At 38.7% G+C, this 18,552-nt stretch overlaps 1 protein-coding gene across 1 annotated transcript in view; it reads left to right on the top strand.

Annotated features, from left to right (window-relative positions):
• The window catches only part of SND1 (staphylococcal nuclease and tudor domain containing 1), a 411,695-nt gene that overhangs the window by 171,581 nt on the left and 221,562 nt on the right, over positions 1 to 18,552 (top strand). The window contains exon 12 of the mRNA XM_032869880.1: positions 11,452 to 11,552. Within this exon, the coding sequence (XP_032725771.1) occupies positions 11,452 to 11,552 (101 nt within the window). The remainder of the gene's footprint in view (positions 1 to 11,451; positions 11,553 to 18,552) is intronic.

Raw genomic sequence — 18,552 nt, 5'->3', positions numbered from 1 at the left:
GCTAAACTACCATGAATGCAAAGGACAGAGTCCTTGCACATACATCTTTGTTTCTATAGACTAAATTCCTTAAAGTGAAATTGCTGGGTCAAAGGACATCTACATATTAAGTGTTGGTACAGTTGTCAATTTGACCTCCAAAGATATTGTACCAATTTCTGCCAACAGTGGGAAAATAGCGCTTAGAGAAGCACATGAAAGTTGAAGGCTCATTAAATAAAAGCATGGGCAGTAGTGATTAGATTCAACTGGAGAATCAGATGGGGGATGGAAAAATTATGGTGGGACGCAGTGAAATTTCCCCCCAAATCTAGATCTACACTTTCATATCTCTAAGAGAGGTCTATTCCTCCTGGAGGAAATGTGTCCAACCACAACCAACACATCCAAAATTATTTGACAATTTTATAGGAAGTCAATGAGCTGTAGATTACTCTTACTCTATGACTGCTGCTGAGAAATGGTGAAGCAGGCATTTAGTTAGACTTGTGGTACCTAGACATGTAGCTTGAATTCACTCTTCTGTTTAGAAAGCAGAAAAATACATAAAGGTATTTCATATCCTGAGAAGGGTGGAATAATTTGTCCTCCACGACAGCCCGAGACTGCTCCTTTATTTCAGTGGGTTATTGGACATAACTTCTCATTATTATTGCCTTTGGGTAAACATCTGTTTTCTGGGAATGTGATGGGAGTATCCTCTTGAGATTCTGGAGTTGGCTAGGTATGAGATAAGAGTTGTCTGACCTTTACCTGGCTGCTGCTGCTAGGTTACTGCCTAATGGAATGTGCGTGGGTAGAAAATCCTAAGCAAAAAAAACAAACAAAAAACATGTATTTAATTGTGGTAAAATGCCCATCACAAAAATGTATGATCACAACCATTTTTAAGTGTACCAAGTGATTGCATAACTCAGCACTACTAAACTCCAGAACTCTTCCATCTTACACAACTGAAGCGGTTCACCCATTTAACAGCATTTCCCCATTCCCTCCTCGCTCTAGCCGCCTAGCAGCCTCCATTCTGCTTTATTTCTTTGAATTTGACTACTCTAGATACCCAATGTAAATGGACTCATGCAGTATTTCTTTTTGTGACTGGCTTATTTCACTTAGTATAATGTCCTTAGTGTTCGTCCAACTAATAGCATGTGTCAGTGTCCTTCCTTTTTAAGGCCATGGTATCCTATTGTATGTATATACGACATACACCACTTTTTGTTTTATCCATTTATCCATTAGTGAACATTTTGGTTGCTTCCACTTTTTGGTTATTGTGAGTAATGCTGCTGTGAACATGGGATACAAACATTTCTGAGGCCCTGCTTTCTGTCCTTTTTTTTTTTTTATGATTTATTTTTTACAGAGAGAAGAAGAGTGTGTGTACGGAGCGGGGTGGGAGGGGCAGAGGAAGAGGCAGGAAGAGAAACTTAAGCAGACCTCACGCTGAGTGGGGAGCCATCCCACGACCCCGAGATCACCACCTGAGTCCAAACCAAGAGTCAGACCTTTAACTGACTGCACCACCCAGGTGCTCCTTCCATTGAAGATACCCAGAAGTAGAATTGCTGGTTCTTACGGTAGTTCTGTTTTTTACTTTTTATTTTTTTTGAAGAATCTAAGCAATTTTTCTGCTTCCTGTGTCTGAAGGGTTAGCAGTGGAGACTGGGGACCAGGAGTCTCGGAGAAGACTTCTCCATATAGCTGTCTAGAGCTCAGTTGCATGAATTTAGGCCATTAGGTGTGCAAGTAATGCTTTTGACCTGGGCTTATCATCCATTTCTATGTTCACCTGGTTTCCAAATATGTATTTGTGGGGTGGGGAGTTGACTGTATGCATATAAACTGTTTTTTGTTGTTTTGCTTTTTGTTTTTTGGGGGGGTTTTTTGTTTTGATTTTTTTAAACAGTGGCTGCATACAAGTCAAAAGACCTGGATTTGGAGGTGGACACACAGATGCAGTGTAGGATGGTCTTTGATCAGGCTCTGTGTGTAGTTTCAGGCATTGACCTTAGGTGTTACTGCTGTGTGCACGCTGTGCCTTTGATCAAGGAACTTCGTTTCATTTAGTAGGCCTCTGTCTTCTCTGTGAAATACAGGGAGAGGGTGATCTATCTAAAGGAAGAAAGACCTATGATGTTAACATCTGTTTATCTTGCAGTCTTTTCTTTGCATCAAAACCAAGAATAATTTATATAAGTACAGAAGAGCTATATCCTTTGGCTATTTTTCTTTGTGCCATTGGCAGACATTCCTTAAGAACTACTATATGTTTCTTCCTAATTCTCCTTAGAGATCATGATGACACACTTCTTTTAATCCAGTTCACCCCTTTAGTTAATTTACCTGAATATATATTCCCTTTGTCTGAGTGACTTCTAAATGCCAGCTCATGGGCATGCTGGAGAAATGGGTGTGCTTTGAACTGTAGTGAATGCAGGATGGCTTTTCTCTACTGGCTTTGCTCACCCAAGCAACACCTGGCCCCCAGAACAATAAGGATTTATTGGAACTCTTGACAAGGTGAATACGTTAGCCCCCACTTTATTGCTCAAGTTCCCCTATTTGGCCTTTTGGTGAGAGGAGACATTTTCTTCATAGACTGGCATATATTTGCAGAGAAAATATAATCTTTGTTTTTATCCATGTCTTAATAATATCCCCCTTTCCCCCAGTAATTCTTCTTCTCAGATGCCATTAAGCAAATCCTCTTTCTTCATATCCCGGAGCCTCTCCGTTTTATGACTGCTGTTGTTTTAAAGACTGAGTGACATTGTGTGTATTCTACACAAAGACATAAGGATCTTTGTGTATTTGTGCTGCTTGTGTGGCTGGAACTCCTCCAGGGAGAGTTCTGGATGAAATGATTTAATTTCCCCTGACTGCTGCTGACCTTGGAAATTTTGGACACAGATGCCTGTGACTGACACTTGTACAGGGGAGAAAAAAAGACCCTCGCGCAACTTCCATCCTCTGGAGGAAAGCAGTGGGAGATGGTAGCTCTGATGAGGAGTAAGAAGGACCATATGGGAGACACAAGGGGCAGTTTCCAATATTACTTGTGGGGCCTCACTATTATAATTAGGTATTGGGATGAGTCACACCATGATACGGTAATGAATAAGATGATGGAGCATTCATGCAAACACAGATTATACTTTTTATATACTCTTCAGTAAGGACTGAAGATTCTAGAGGATTAATGAAAATACTGGCAGCTATGCAGTATTTTCATATAGTGGTCTCTGTTTTTCTGTGATCCTTATCAGATTTACTTGAAATATTTTCAGTTGTCAGAGCTGTGTTTTTGAAACTGTATATGTGCCATTATTTACCTCATACATAAACTAGGGAATATTTTGAGACCATTTTAATGTTACGGTTGTCAAGTCACTACTTCTAGCAATCTTTGCCAGTCTCTAATGGGTCCTTATATAAAAGGTTTCACATGTCTTTGTGGATCTCATGCCTGTGTATGCTTTTAATTAAATATTTACCAAACTGAATGTTTATCAGGAAGCAGTGATGTCCACTTAAACGAATGCTTAATATTAGTAGAGACTGTCAGCATCTCCACAGGCCCTGTGTTAAGCTGGATTTCTACCTTTCCTCTCAAAACAGATAAAAGCATCTGCCCATCCAGCAAGGTGGTGGGGGGTAAGGAGTTCATTTTGTCAGAAATACATCAAATAAAAATGCTCCTTGCCTTTGTGCTTATAGAGGTTTGTAAGCACTATGGGTTAACATTCCATTGATGGAACTAGAATATGCTCAGAATAGTTCTGACTCTGGGGGAGTTGGGAAAGGTGGTTATAGATGAGTGAGAGCAACATAAATATATGTGAATAAACAACCAGCCTTAGCACCTAATTACAGTGATTTCAAAGTTGGGGGGGGTTACACAGTACAGCAAGGCTGGATTGGAGAAGTAAGAAGGGAGGATTTGTTTGTTTCCTTATCTTTGCAGTGTAGGTGTATAATTTTTTGTCCATTATCTGTAAAATTGCTTAGGTTCCCCGGTTTGGCCTTCTGTAAAAATTGTTTTAAGACAGATCTGAGCTCCGTGATATCCTAATGAAACATAAATTTCAGCTTTTTGATTGTGGTTATAAAAATAAATAGTTCACATCCACCAATTGCTCAATTTCTTTCTAATAATAACAATCAGTACTCAGCAGAAGTATTCATCACCACTACGAAAGTATGTATTTCCTTAACCTGAGTTTCTAGTCACCATCCATCCAGTAGAATAAATTCTAAGTCCTAAGGTAAAGAATTCTAGAATTATGTCAGCAAATCAAGAATAAATAAAACTTGGCCATTGGAATGGTAGAAGTGATTGAAAAGTATCTTCATCAAATACAGAACAGAATATATTTTACAGTGATAGTCATAAATTAAAGGAATTTTTTTTCCCTTTGTACAAATTTAGTCTCACATCCAAAATTGTTTTTAGGAACTGAAAATTCCAAAGCTTTCTGGTCAAGTCCAGTGACATTTTTTTTTTTTAAAGATTTTATTTATCTGACACAGAGAGAGAGATCACAAGTAGGTAGAGGGGCAGGCAGAGAGAGAGGGGGAAGCAGGCTCCCCGCTGAGCAGAGAGCCTGATGCAGGGCTTGATCCCAGGACTCTGAGATCATGACCTGAGCTAAAGGCAGAGGCTTAACTCACTGAGCCACCCAGGCACCCCAGATTTTTTTTTTTTTTTAAGATAATGAAGGATAAACTTTTTTATTTTTCATACCTGGTTTTTCATAAGATGTTTGTTCCTATTTGGTTTCAGAGTGTTTACAGGGAATTGTTAAGAGAAGAAAGCAGAAGCTCCTAGGAAGAAATGGAGAAAGTTAGAATCACAATAGGTAGGCTCCTGTAAGAGAGGATGACGCTAAGACTCTTGTGCCGGAAGGTAGAGTCTGGGTGTGCGCAGTCCCAGGTGTCGACGAGAGCAGCAGGTGGCTCCCAAGCACTTAAAAGGTGCGCGGTCCGGATGGAGACGTGCTAGACCCACAGCATGCCCACCGATTTCAGCGACTTTGTATCAAAGGAAAAATAATCTCAGTATCTTTCTCATGTTGGTTATTTGTTGGCATTTTTAGTTAAATAGGAAAGACTAAAAATAATTTCATCTGTTTTCCCTTTTCAATGTTGCTACTAGAAAATATGAATGTCATATGTTGCTCTCATTTGTGACTCATGGTCTTCCTGTGACCCCATGCTGTCCAGGGGGAGATACGTGTGATGTCCTGTTGTGGGGGTTGAGTGGCTCCACGAGGCTTGTATCTGAGTAGCTGGCTTGGCTGGGAGGTAAGCTTAGCACATGCCCAGAAGCAGGACCAAGCGGCCCCTCCTCAGCAGTTGTTTTGAAGCTCATTCTGTATCTAGGTGAATGGGTAATTAAGATTTGTTTGAAAATGTAAAAATATGCGATGTATATATTTTTAAATTAATATGTAAGGTGCTTTTTAGCAGAGAAGAAAGATTAAGCATACATAAATATTGAGGAGTATTCTGGAAGGTCCTGTTTTGTCCAGGTAAGTGGAGACTTGGTCTCTTTGTTCATTGTCTTCCTGATTTAGTAAGGCAAGGAGTATCCTCTTGAAGTATCTTTAGTTAACCTATTAATTGAAATTATTCCCACACTCTGCTTTAATTATCTTTGGTAAATAAAATCTTCAATAACTAGTACCTATGAAATTAATCTAGAAAAAGTATAAATAAATACTAAATAGTGTATCATTCTTTAAAATAAGCCCCACTTATCTCTAAGTTGGGATGAATATGTATGAAGTACATATTCTTGTTTGCTGTGGCTCCTTAAGGAGAAAAGTGTATTTAATTGAGTCTTTCTACCTAATGGTTTCAGTAGTCTAATGATTTAAGTCAACATGCATCTTATTTTTGCATATATGTATGTATTCATGTACTTATTTATCTCACATACACTTATTTAGTACTAACTTTGTGCCCGGCTCTCTAAGAAAATCAGTGCATGTTTATCTAAATATAACTGGCACATAGAGCTTACTCTGAGTCTGGCTCTGTTCTAAATGCCTTGTGTATATTAATGCATTTCTTCCTATAACTGTGAGATGGGAAGAGTTACCCATGTTAAACTGAAGCACAGAGGAGTTAGGTAACTTATCGAAGCTCACACAGCTCTTATGTAGAATTGCTGGGAACTAAACCTTGCAGCCTGGTGGGCTCGAGTCCATGCTCTTATTTAAGCTGCGTAAAATAGTTTGTTATACTTACTTTTGTCTTCTGGGTTGCCCAGACGGCGATGTTGTCTTTTCTGGGGTACACAGAAGCTTTTCATAACTACCTGGAAATTCTGTCATGAGAGTGATGGATCATTTAAAAGCTGATTTCCAGAGGCAGGGTATTTATTACAGCTCTAGTGAATTTATGATTGGCCATGTGGAATAGTGGGTGGGATTATATGATGCTTATGCAAAATAGCCTTACATAACAGCCCTAGTTATATTAATACTAAACTCAGGCTGTGACCTGGAAATATTGTGGATATGCAGTTGTTTTTTCCTCCCTTCCTTGTCCTTTATACACGGTTCAGATTTTGTCATTTCATTATCATCACTACCATAAAGTCTATGAAGTTCTTTGGTAGTTTTGCTTTTTGAGAGATCAGTTGGATGAAGAATATCCATCCATAGAAGCTCACAATTCTTTAGGTGTGGCCTAAAGCTATTCTGTTGAACTAAATTGCTTCCATGCTTTATAAGAGATTTGATATAAATTTGGTCTTAAGTTTTCATCTTCATTTCTCTGCAAGGCCCTTGAAAGGAATATTCTACAATCTAATGGACCAAAGATGGATCAAATTAGATTGCCCTCTACCCTTTTTTTTTCTCTGAAAATGTGTTTGAGAAACAAATAATACAGGAAATTACATGTATTTTGCTTGTTCAACCTATTACAGGAATGGCTGTGATTAAAATTTTATCATGATTTCAAAATACTCCTCTCCTCTCCCTTTTAAATAAATACATTTTTGTCATATAAAACAGCGGAAAGGTCAACAGCTTGACAAAGTAGTTCTCAAAATTGATCCTTCTCATTTCAAAGATGTCCTTTAGGATTTTATGTCTGAAAGGGCTCCTGGTTACATGCAACAGGTATTTACAGTACACCCAGCTACTCCTGTACAGGCCCTGTTACGACAGTGTTAGTAAAAGGCATGACCTGCCTTTTCCTGGAGCTTACAATCTGTGTATTCCATATATTGTAAATGTAAGATAGAAATTACAGAGGCATAAGAAAATGCCATATATTACGCCATATATGGCTGTCTTGGAATTCGAGTTTAGTGATACTGTAAAATTCTAGTCTAGTGCTCTAAATTTTCCAGGTGAAAAAGTGAGACCCAAAGATGGGATGTGACTCTTCTGTGAGAGAATGACAAGTAGAACCAAGCAACAGTCCAAGGCTCCTTGGGGTCATTGCTGTAAAGAGAGATCAGAGATCAGGCCCTATCTTTGTGTTATATGTAAAATACTTGTATACTAAACATTTCCAGGAGTATCTTTGCTTGATAAATGAGGAACCTGTCTGCATCAACTGCTACTTTTTAATTCCTGCCATTCCGTATGTACGCAACCCATAAGCACAAAACTAGTTATCAGTTATTCAAAGACCTTGCTAAGATTTACAGTTTTAATTGAAACTGTTTAAATTGTGGCTCTTTTTTAAGTGATTGACAAGTCAGTGATGAGTATCTAGAGATGGCTGCAAGGTAGAGAAACAGATCTCAGAATCCACAGGAGAGGGACATAAATGTTGATTATACAATGACTTTAATTCTTGGTTTGTCATGGCTGCCTGCAGGTGTGTGTCTTGGCTTTGGGCTGTTCTCAGGGCCTCATTTGTATTTGAGGTTTACTTTAATAATGTTCCCTCCTCAGAGAGCTCTTTTTAAATCTCTTACTTTCAGTTATTTTCCTAGATAAAGGAAGAAATTAACTGGGAGATGAATGTAACTGATTTTTTAGGTTAGTGAAAATTGAAGTTTTGTTTGTTTGGTCTTCCCACTTATTTTCTTAAAAATCAGTTTTGGAATAGGGTGTCTTTTGTCCTTCTGAACTGGCGGATGGTCATGTATTCATTTTTGTTAATTATCATTACCCACCCACCACCACCACCATCATCATCGCCACCATTACTCACTTGACCTTCTGGATGAACTAATGCTCTCTGTGTAAGAGCTAATGTTACTCTGTGCAGTGTATTTGCACTGAAGAGCTACTATCCTACTCTCCTGTCTGCTGAGGTAGAGGCTTGGTATTAGCAGGTGCAAGGTAACCTTGAGATTCATAGTTTATTTTTAAGCAAGGAAGAATGTTTCCATTGGAGTAGAACTGTGGGTTTGAGCTGGATCAGGTGAGAGCACAGATATGTGGACCTCTTTCCTCAGTTCCACATAATTTTTGGCTTCACACCAAATGCCCCCAGTCCACCATATTCTGTGGCTATGCCCTTTTTAAACTTAGCCCTAAATTCCTTTACACTCCATGGTCTGGGCACCCTTGAGGTTTAGCTCCTGTACACTGCCAGTTTCCTGTGTGATTTTGCCATAACTTAGACAGATTTCCATGTGCTCTCCTGGCTCTCTTCCTGCTTCTATAAGTTAGTTGTAGGGCCTTGCCAGGGTACAGAGTTCCAGGATGTGTCACTGCAGGTAAGTTGGGGACAGGCTTTTCCTCTCCTAGGAATTTGAGTCAGCTGTGCTTCTGTTTGTAGCCCCTCTATTTCCTTGCTCTGTCTTTGGCCTGTATTAACTTTGGCTGCATACAGGGAAACTATTAAAACCTTACTGAAGGAGGGCCTAGTTGTTAAATCTCATCCCTGCTCCTAGTCTGATCATATCCCTCAAAGGTACCCATCTCCTTAGCTTTAGACAAGTCGATGAGACCTAGCAACAATTTCATTGTATATATCTGACTTTAAGGGTCTTCTGTATATTTTCTTCTGGTCTGTCTTGTTGTGTTCTGTCAGTACTTCTCTCATAATTTACCTTACCTTCAGTCCTTAACTGGCTTTTTCTGTGATACGGCTCCCTGTTGCTTTTAAACCGTGATTAGATGGAGTGTTCAAATGAGTGATCTGACAGTCCGAATTTTGAGGCAGCTGTCCTTTTCAAAATTTCTGTATTCATTTTTAAAATGAGTTTTTGAGGAACAGTTTGAAAGGATTTTAATCGTGCTCACCAGCACTGTGGCTGAACTTGATGTCTATTCAATATGCTGTCTTTAAGCTGATCAATGGGAACTAAAGACATGTTTAGAAAACGAGATTCTAGACTTTGACTATGAGGATGGCTTCAGGATGCTTGATCTAGTGTATTTTCTTCCATGCAAATATGTAAGCCTTGGCCATGGCCAAAACCAGCCTTATACCTTAATTCTGTAAAACAGACACTGCATGTTTATTAATGGATACTATATACTTGTTCCTTCTTAAATGTTTTCATAAAGAAAGCTCATTGTTCGGTATGCCCATCTCCTTATATTGTATATTAGGATTCAACAACTTTCTCATTTTAGGTGCCTAGCTTCCTAACTTATTTGTACACCTATCCTTTCTTCATTTGAAATTTAAAGTTTTTCTGGCCCATTCAGTAGTTGTTATTTTTCTCCAAACTTCCTACCTTCAACTGTACTGGCACTGGATGTGGTTAGCTGTGTCGTTTTATTTATGTGATGTGATACCAGTCCTGAGCATCCTTGTGACTGTCATCTTGTTTGTTTTCCTTGATGTTTCTTAACTTGGTTCTGGAAAAGTTATGGTAGACTGAAATAACATGCAGTTTTTCTGTAGAGGCATTTCATATTTTTAAAAAACAGATCTTCAAAGGAGTCTGAAAAGGTTAAAGAACTTCTCTACATAATGTTATCTAGGAGTCCTGCAGGAATATTGCCAACCTCTTTTCTGTCAAGTGTAATATCCGTGGGACCTTAAATGTCCGGCCATTTGTCTTTCTCTTCTGGTATCAGTCTTTTAAATTTCTAAAGCAGTTTTAGGTTCATAGCAAAATCGAACAGAAAGTGGAGAATTCCCATTTATGCCCTCGTTCCTCACAAGCACAGCCTCCCCCACTGTCACCAGCCCCTACCAGGGTGGTACATTTGTTATAACTGATGAACCTACATTGATAGATCCCCACTTAAAGTCCATAGTTAAATGGGTTCACTCTCAGTGTTCTGTATTCTCTGAGTTTTGAGAAATGTGTAATGGCATGTGTCCATCATTATTATCTGATAACAGAATAGTTTCACTGCCCTAAAAATCCCCTGTGCTTTTGCTGTTCATCCATCTCTCTTTCCCCTGACCCCCAGCAACTGCTGATCTCATTCTTTATAATTTTGCCTTTTCCAGAGTGTCACATAATTGGAACCTTACAATATGTCCCTTTTTTTTAGGTTGGCTTCTTTCTCTTAGCAATAGGCGTTTAATGTTCCTCTATGTCTTTTTATGGCATGAGAGCTCATTTCTTCTTGGTTTTTTTTTTTTTTTTAATTTTTTAAAAGAGTTTATTTATTTATATGACAGCGAGAGAGGGAACACAAGCAGGAGGAGTGGGAGAGGGAGAAGCAGACTTTCCACTGAGCAGGGAGCCTGATGCAGGGCTCGATCCCTGAACCCTGGGATCATGACCTGAGGCGATGGCAGGCGCGTAACGACTGAGCCACCTAGGCGCCCCCTCGTTTCTTTTGGTACTGAATAATAAATACTCCATTGTCTGGATGTACCAAAGTGTGTTTGTATGTTCATATATGCCGAAGGACAACTTAGTTGCTTCCAAATTTCATCAGTTATGAGTAAAGATGCTGTAAACATGCTTATCCAGGTTTTTGTATAGATATAAGTTTCGCTCATTTGGATAAATACCGAGGCACATATGGTAAAATATGTTCAGTTTTATAAGAAACCACGAAACTGGCTTTGAAAGTAGCTGCGCTGTTTTGCATTCACACTAACAATGAATGAGAGTCCTTGCTGCTGCACACCCACGCCAGCGTTTGTTGTCCGCGTTTAGACGTGGACCACCCCAGCATAATTGTAGCGGGGTAGTTTTAGAATTTCTCTTTCCCCAGTGATACACGATGGAGAACATCGTCGCCCTCTGAAGGCCTTCTTTGGTGAGATGTCCAGGTCTTCAGCCCATTTTTAAATCAGTTGTCCATTTTCTTACTGTTGAATTTTAAGTCTTCTTTGCATATTTTAGTGAACAGTCCTCTGTCAGATAAGACGTTAGCAGATATTTTTTCCCAGTCTGGGGTTCAGCTATCTTTCGGCTTTCGTTTTTTTAAAATGTTCGGCTCAGAAAAATCCAACTGGGTAAGGTGATCTTTCACAACTGGGCAGGCACATGTAGCTGCTAGTGAGCCGTGTTGTAGACTCTCAACCTTAACTCCCATGATTCTTTATTTGCAGGTCAATGTGACTGTGGACTACATTAGACCGGCCAGCCCAGCCACGGAGACGGTGCCTGCCTTTTCAGAGCGGACATGTGCCACTGTCACCATTGGAGGAATGTGAGTGTTCCGGCCGGCAGGGACTCAGCCAGAGCTGCAAGTTGTCCTCAGTCACGTCTCTCCCTTCTTTTCTCCCTGATTTGCTTTCTGTTGCTCTTAACACAGTGCTTCTTAATTATTATGTCTGTGTAGCACTTTATATTTGCAAAGCATTTTATAATCATTCATTAGCTAATCATATTCTTTCATTATTGTTTAAGATTTATTGGGCTCTGTGTGCTTGGCACTATGTAGCATACATTATTACTATTAATAATGCCATTTATTGTCAGGCCCTAGGTACTATCCAACATTAGGTGGAAGAATTATCTGCACATTAATTTAGGAAGTTGAATTATAGACACACACACACACACAAGAAAAAAGGTGGGGGCAGGGGGAGAAGGGTTCGTTGGATATTTTCTGTGTATGGATGTATGTTGTCAATAGATGATGGGGCCTTTCTCTTTTATACTGGCTATATCCTGTTCTATTCCAGAGTCCCTTGGGAACTTGGTTGATGAACAGTCTTTCAAGGGAGGTATCTGACAGGGGAAGGAGGAAGCCTGCAGCCCGCTGGGCCATGCTTCCACAATGAATATTAAAACAGTCAGTCAGTCCCCAGTAGCAGTTCTTACTCTGTGTAAAATATACCAGCATGATCATTGTTTCCATTTCTAGTTAACAATCTTAAATGCTGTTTGTTACCAAACTGGTATTTTTCTTCTCTTTTAAGGGGGCATAGTGGAGGGGAAGAAAAGAATAGGTTTCCCATCAAAACAGGGATTGTCTTACTGAAAGTACAATGGAGCCCATTAGGAGAAACCCCTCTAAGCTGCTGTGTGCCTCTGAAAGGAAAGAGAGGCTCTAGCAGCTAATTTACCTTCCAGAAGCTCTCGTACCAAAGAACCTTTCCTGTTCATTCGCACTGTCACACTTCCGCAATAACTATTTTTGGTCACTGTTAGCACTCCTGTATTTATATAAACCTTACTGCTCACACAACAGTCAGACTTCGTGGAGAGGAACTCAATACAGGCTTTTGTTGTCACTACCTTAACACCATCACAAGTGACACGCTTTATTAGAAGCAGAATCTTGACAAATCAGTTAATATTTTTGACATGGGAGGGACTAGGACATATTTTGGTCATTTTTCTTCCTGTATAAGTTGCACGAATGATTATTCCCACTTTGCACTACTTCTCAGGAGCTAGATGCATGCTACTCTATTACGGAGAGCTGGGAAGTTAGTGTTCCTGTATATTAAAATTTTAACTGTCACAAACAAGGAGTCCTGTCAGTAAATACCTGCTCCTGCTATCTAATACACTAGTAAAAAACAAGTGTCAGTACTGTAAAAATCCACATCTTTATTTTTGTAAGATGTTTCCACCCATGTTTGACAATCCACCAGAGTAGGTTATTTCATTTAGTTACCACTGAGGTTTACTCTTAAAGTAAACTCACACTGCTTAAAATTTGCATAATCTGAGTGTGTTACAGAGATTTTTCTTTTTATGGGACAGTTTGAAACAGCTCATTTAAGAATTCCATAGTAGGTTCTTGTGGGCATGTTCCATGCCATGGAACCTTGAGTTTTCTACTGTGTTGATCTTGGCTTTAATGGAGATTACTCCTTCAGACTATCAATCCTTTCTGCAGAAGTTAGGTGGCTCTCTGTGCAGCCACGGTTTTGGTCAGATTCTCAAGCCTTCGTAAGAAGGTATCAATCATTTTTTCAGTTTGGTTGGTTAACACAAGTTGATGGGTCTTAACTGACAGCATAGACAATCTGTACTTCATGTCAGAGGTTCATGTCAGAGGTGGTAACCTTGACCTCTCTCTACCTCTCAGTTGTTACAACTGGATTATAAGAAATATTATTTTGGTATGATTTACCAAAGTATTTACCAGGATATCGATTCTTCCAGATACCTAAATTGTCCCCTTGATTAGACCAGCCTAGCAAGGTGCCTGGGAAGCGTGATGAGTTTCTTCACAGAGTTGTTTCTACTAAACTGTGTGAAGCAACTGCTAGGCTGCCTTCAGGAGAAATAACTGAGATTTATGGATACTTTTGAGACAAACTCTCGCTGGACCGCAAGCTCCCTAAAGATAGGGATTTTTGTCACTTATATTCCCTGTTGTAGTCTCAGTATTCAACATATGGTTGGAGTTTCAGTAGGTTTTTGAATTATTTGTTTATTATATTGCATCCTTTTGTGAAGCATAACAGGGAATACTGGGACAGTTGTTTCTATTGATCCCTGATTTTATTATTAGGTAATCAGTACTGGAGAAATTGTATTGGATAGTTTTCCCTTTTTGTTTGGTTATTGGGACATCCTTGCCAAGGACAGGTTGTTTCTGGAAGATGAACCTTTTAATGCTTCTTACGCTTTTTATGTTCTATTCCTACTCATAGCTTCTCTTTACTTTTCCCTTTGCCTTGATTTTGTTTTTATTCTTCTGAATTTTCTGTCCTTTTGCAAATCATTCCAAATAATATTATAAGAAAGTTGTATGAATAAATAACATTCAAATACTCCGCTAATAGAATTTAGATATACTAACAGCCTTCTTTCTGAGTGAAATGGTTAATTATTCAAAAACATTGTCTAGAGAAGGGATTTCTTTTTAATCTAAAATATTTTCATTTCATTTTAAACATAAAAATGTACATATATTTCCAAATCTTTGATGGGGGCAAAGTAGATCAACCATTCGATAACCTGATAAGTTGCATAACTTCCCTTTTAGAAGGAGTACTTAAAAACACTAATTATGAAACCCTAGATGTCTGTGACTTACATCCCCCTCATTTATTTCGCAGCCATTTTAAAGCCATTCATCTTATTAAACCTTTTAGAAGTAGTCATCTGTTTTCATAAACACACTTTTTTGTGTGTACTTATATTTCAGTTATTAATAAAAATATTTGATGGAGTACAAAATAACAAGCACAACCAGTATAAATAGTTATGAGGACAGAAACAAATGGCTCAGCAGGTTGGGACAGAAGTACACAGGTCTGGTGGCCCTCAGTCCCTCGGACCAGCATCGGGTGAAATCCTAGAATGTATAGGTCAGTTCAGGGAAGGTCATTTCGGAGAGCTCCTTTAGTAATGCATCAGCTCTGTGAAAGGCCGTCTGTGTTCAAGCTTGTAGAAATGTAGAATTAAGAAGTCATCTGATCCAAATTATGCCTATCGTCCTCTGTAGGCTTGTATACCAAAATACAGGCTGTTACAGCATCTAGAGGCTTTCCTGTTGTTGAGATCAGCTGGTCTCCTCTGGCTGCACGAGAGCTTCTCTTGAGCTGCTGATCACAGGCTAACCAGGCAGGGGAGGCGGATGAGGTGGAGTCTCTTGCAGTTATTTCAGAGCAGATTTTTTGGTGTATTTCACGTGTCAAAGTGTGTGAATTGGCTCTGTCCTCGGTTAGGGTTCAGTCTAGTCCTTCTGTTTTTCTTTTTGGTGTGTAGGGGAGGGAGTTGAGTCACAGGATCTCTGTGAGGCACCTCTTGTGTGACAGTCTTCTGTTCCTATCTCTTGCCCTCTAGAGAATCAATGAAAACGAGGTTCATCATTCTTCTAACAGATTAAAATTTTTTTCTTGATTAACTTCACTCTATAGTTGGCAAGAGTTGTTATCTGTTAATCAAAACAGTTTAAATAAAAAATAAAAAGATCAAACTTAGAGTTGTTTCTCATTCTCTGCCTCCCGGGCTGGGAATTAGCTGAGCCTTTTAGGCTTGGTTTGTGACATGAAGCTGTCAAGATGGCGCTTCCTGTTAATTACTTTTTATTGTATTTAAGACACTTAAATAACTCTTCTTGTGATTTAGTCTTCTATGTAATTAGCTTCAGTGATTAAAATCTCGTTCTTTCTTTATTGTCAGAGCCTTCTTGAAGAGTGAGATTTTTCTGGGGTGACCTTTTCTTTTGCTGGACTTCCCAATTACTTGGAGCTCCAATTTGGCAAACCCATATTATAATGTATTAACTGGTTGCTCACTCTTTCTGCATGTCACCTTTTTAAAGAAAGGTGTGAAAATTTGCTCACATTTATAAAGAGGCACCTAAAAAATACAACTTGAGGGTTAAACCTCACATACTCACATTCACACTTAGCGCCACTCTAGCCTCGGAAAATTCTAACAGATCCAGCAGATACAGTATCACTTAAGATATTTTCCCAGTGTTTCTCATGTGAAGTATTTCACAATGGTAGGAGACCATTGACATGACTTGTTCTGGGGAAGTAAATGGCATAGAGATGAAACTGTAGGATAGGAACAATTAGAAAATGCCTGTTTTTGTACAATGTCCTATTGGAGGGGAGTGATTTTTTTCCCCCCTTAACATTCTTTTTGAAACCATGTTTCCCTCTACTGCTTTTCTGCCTTGCCCTTTTGCTGTCTGCTGCCTTGATGCCCATACTAGTATGGGGCCTTGTTCCCAGAGGTATTGTCAAAGATCTTTTGGACTTGGGACATCTTCATTACCTCTTTGTTCTAATGACAATCATCCAGTAGCCTCAAAGCCATCCTTTTAAAATTTTTTTGTGTCTCTCTGGATTCTTAATAGATAGAGCTTGTCTATGTATATTTATATTTATGTAAACCAGACAATCACACTTGCAAGGAATGAGACTTCTGCTTCTTTTTTCTTTTTCTTTAGTTCCAGTTTGCAGGAATACTTCTTTCCTAAAGTCTTCTAAAAGTGACTGAAGCTTGAAGTCAGGTCTAGTCCTTCTTCTAGAATAATCCTTTTTGAATCCTCGTTTGGTTTTTCTCTGCCGCAGTAGGAATAAGTGTCCTACGATCCTCAGTTTTTCTGGCTTGAGTGTTTTTCTGTAGCTTTAAGGCTTTCACAATCAGGCCAAACCTTCTGTCTCGCAAGTTTTTAAATTTTAAAACATACTAGTATCTCACTTCTAAGCTAAACATAGGAAGAAAGTGGCCTCTTGAAACCCAATTTTCTGGACCTAGTGTTCTTACTTAGAGCTGCCTACAGCATCCTGAAGATGCTCTTTTAGCATCTGAGGAAATACGGAGACATTATTAATGTCACCGACTGGACCATTGCCTCCCACAGATGCTCCCATGGAAACATAGATGCTCACTTCTCAGCTGTGTCTGCTTTTTAATTTTTGGACAGTTATCCTTACAGCTTTATAAATTAATACTACTAATTTAAAAATGTTTAACTATGAATTATAGCTTTTAGCTTCCTTATATGAAAGATGAATATTTTTGAATGTTTTCACTATTTCTTCCTTTAACCCCCAATTTTGTTACATTAAGTTTTACCATTAGTGAACTTTACAAAGTTCAGTTTATTGTTTCTGATTAACTTTATCGAATATTTCCCTCTCTGAAAGATTAGAAAGTTAGAATGCTACCTTTTTCAGACTTCTCCTTCCTTTTAAAAGTTTTTCTTCCAGAGCGCCTGGGTGGCTCAGTTGGTTAAGTGTCCCAACATTTGATTTCAGCCCAGGTCATGATCTCAGGGTCATGAGATTATGCCCACCCCTCCATCTGGTTCCACACTCAGCTGGGAGTCAGCTTGAGATTCTCTCCCTCTCCCTCTGCACCCCCTACCCCTGCACACACTCTCTTTTGCTCTCAAAGTAATAAAAAGTTTTTCTTCTATTTCAGGATTTATTACATTACTCCTCTGTCAGTGTAATTGTCTTCTAAGCTTTGCTTGTAAGTTTAACCCAAAATTTTACCCTCCACCCCCACACCATAGCAGTTCTAAGTTACTGTTGGACCTAGTATGATGGAGTGAAAAGACCTACAGAAACAGAAATTCTATGTTGTTTTATCCCCAGAGAAATGTTAAATTAATTCCCTTTATGTGGTTTTCTCTATGTGTGTAAGTCTGTCTCTTTCTCCATTTTGTACTTCTTTTTTTGTTGTTGTTTTTTAAGTAGGCTCCACGCTGGGTGTGGAGCTCAACTTGGGGCTTGAACTCAGATGCTTAACCAACTAAGCCACCCAGGTGCCCCCATTTTGTACTTCTTCCTATGCACCTGCCACTTGTATCTCAGTTCAGTCTTTTTGTGGTATTTCCTTTAGATTTGGTAAAGAACCTGGATTTTACATGTGTGGGTGGTTTAAAGCTTCTGAATTTCTGCATGTCTGAAAATGTCTTCATTTTGCCTATAATCTTGATTGTTAGTTTCTCTATGAAATTCTAGCTTCAAAATTATTTTCCCAAGAACGGTGAAGGCCTGTTGTTCTATTGCTTCACCAGTGTTTATGAGAATTCGATCTCCATTCCCTTACATTTCTATTTTTTAACAATTTTTTTTTCTGACTCTGGAAGATTTTACAATTTTCTGTTTATCTTTGGTTTTCTGAAAATTTATTAAACTATTTCTAGGTATGTCCTTTTTTGCTGCATGCTCAGTGGGCTAAACAATCATCTTGGATTTTTTTTTTTTCTATTAGATCTTGAATTGTCTTTCGCTTTTGCCTCTGACTCTAGAAATCTGTTGGTATTGTACCTTATGCTTTGAATCTCTGTAAATTTTCTTCCTTTTTTTTTTTTTTTTTTTTTTAAGACTGCCTTTGCATTTTTGTTCCACATAAAGGAGCTGTCTTCAACTTTATTTTTCAGCTTGCTTCACCGGCCAGCCATGCATATTGAGTCATTTTCATTCATTCTCACTCTCTTATTCACTCATCTCATTCATTCACTTACTCATTAGTTCATTTATCAAGTAGTCATAAAAATGCCTGGTGTGTACTAAGCACTGTGTTAAGCTTTAGGAGTGTATTGGTAGTTCTGAAATGAAATGATTTCTTCTGCTGTGAAATTCACAGAGGTGATTCTCTCAATCTAGCCCATTTTAATTGCTTTTTAATTCAGCACTCATACATAAATTTTTTGTTCAAGTGTTTTAATAGCATCCTGTTCCTACTCCACAAATATAATACTTCCTCTGTCTGAGAATAGTATTTAAAATTTAAAAACCCTCTTCCACTCAATTATCCCCCATGTTCTG

This window comes from Lontra canadensis, unplaced genomic scaffold, assembly GCF_010015895.1.
Source record: "Lontra canadensis isolate GAN:19392208 unplaced genomic scaffold, GSC_riverotter_1.0 scaffold2, whole genome shotgun sequence".
NCBI classification, from domain to species: Eukaryota; Metazoa; Chordata; class Mammalia; order Carnivora; family Mustelidae; genus Lontra; species Lontra canadensis.
The sequence above is the reverse complement of the archived record's forward strand: the minus strand, read 5'-3'. Positions and strand labels throughout refer to the sequence as shown.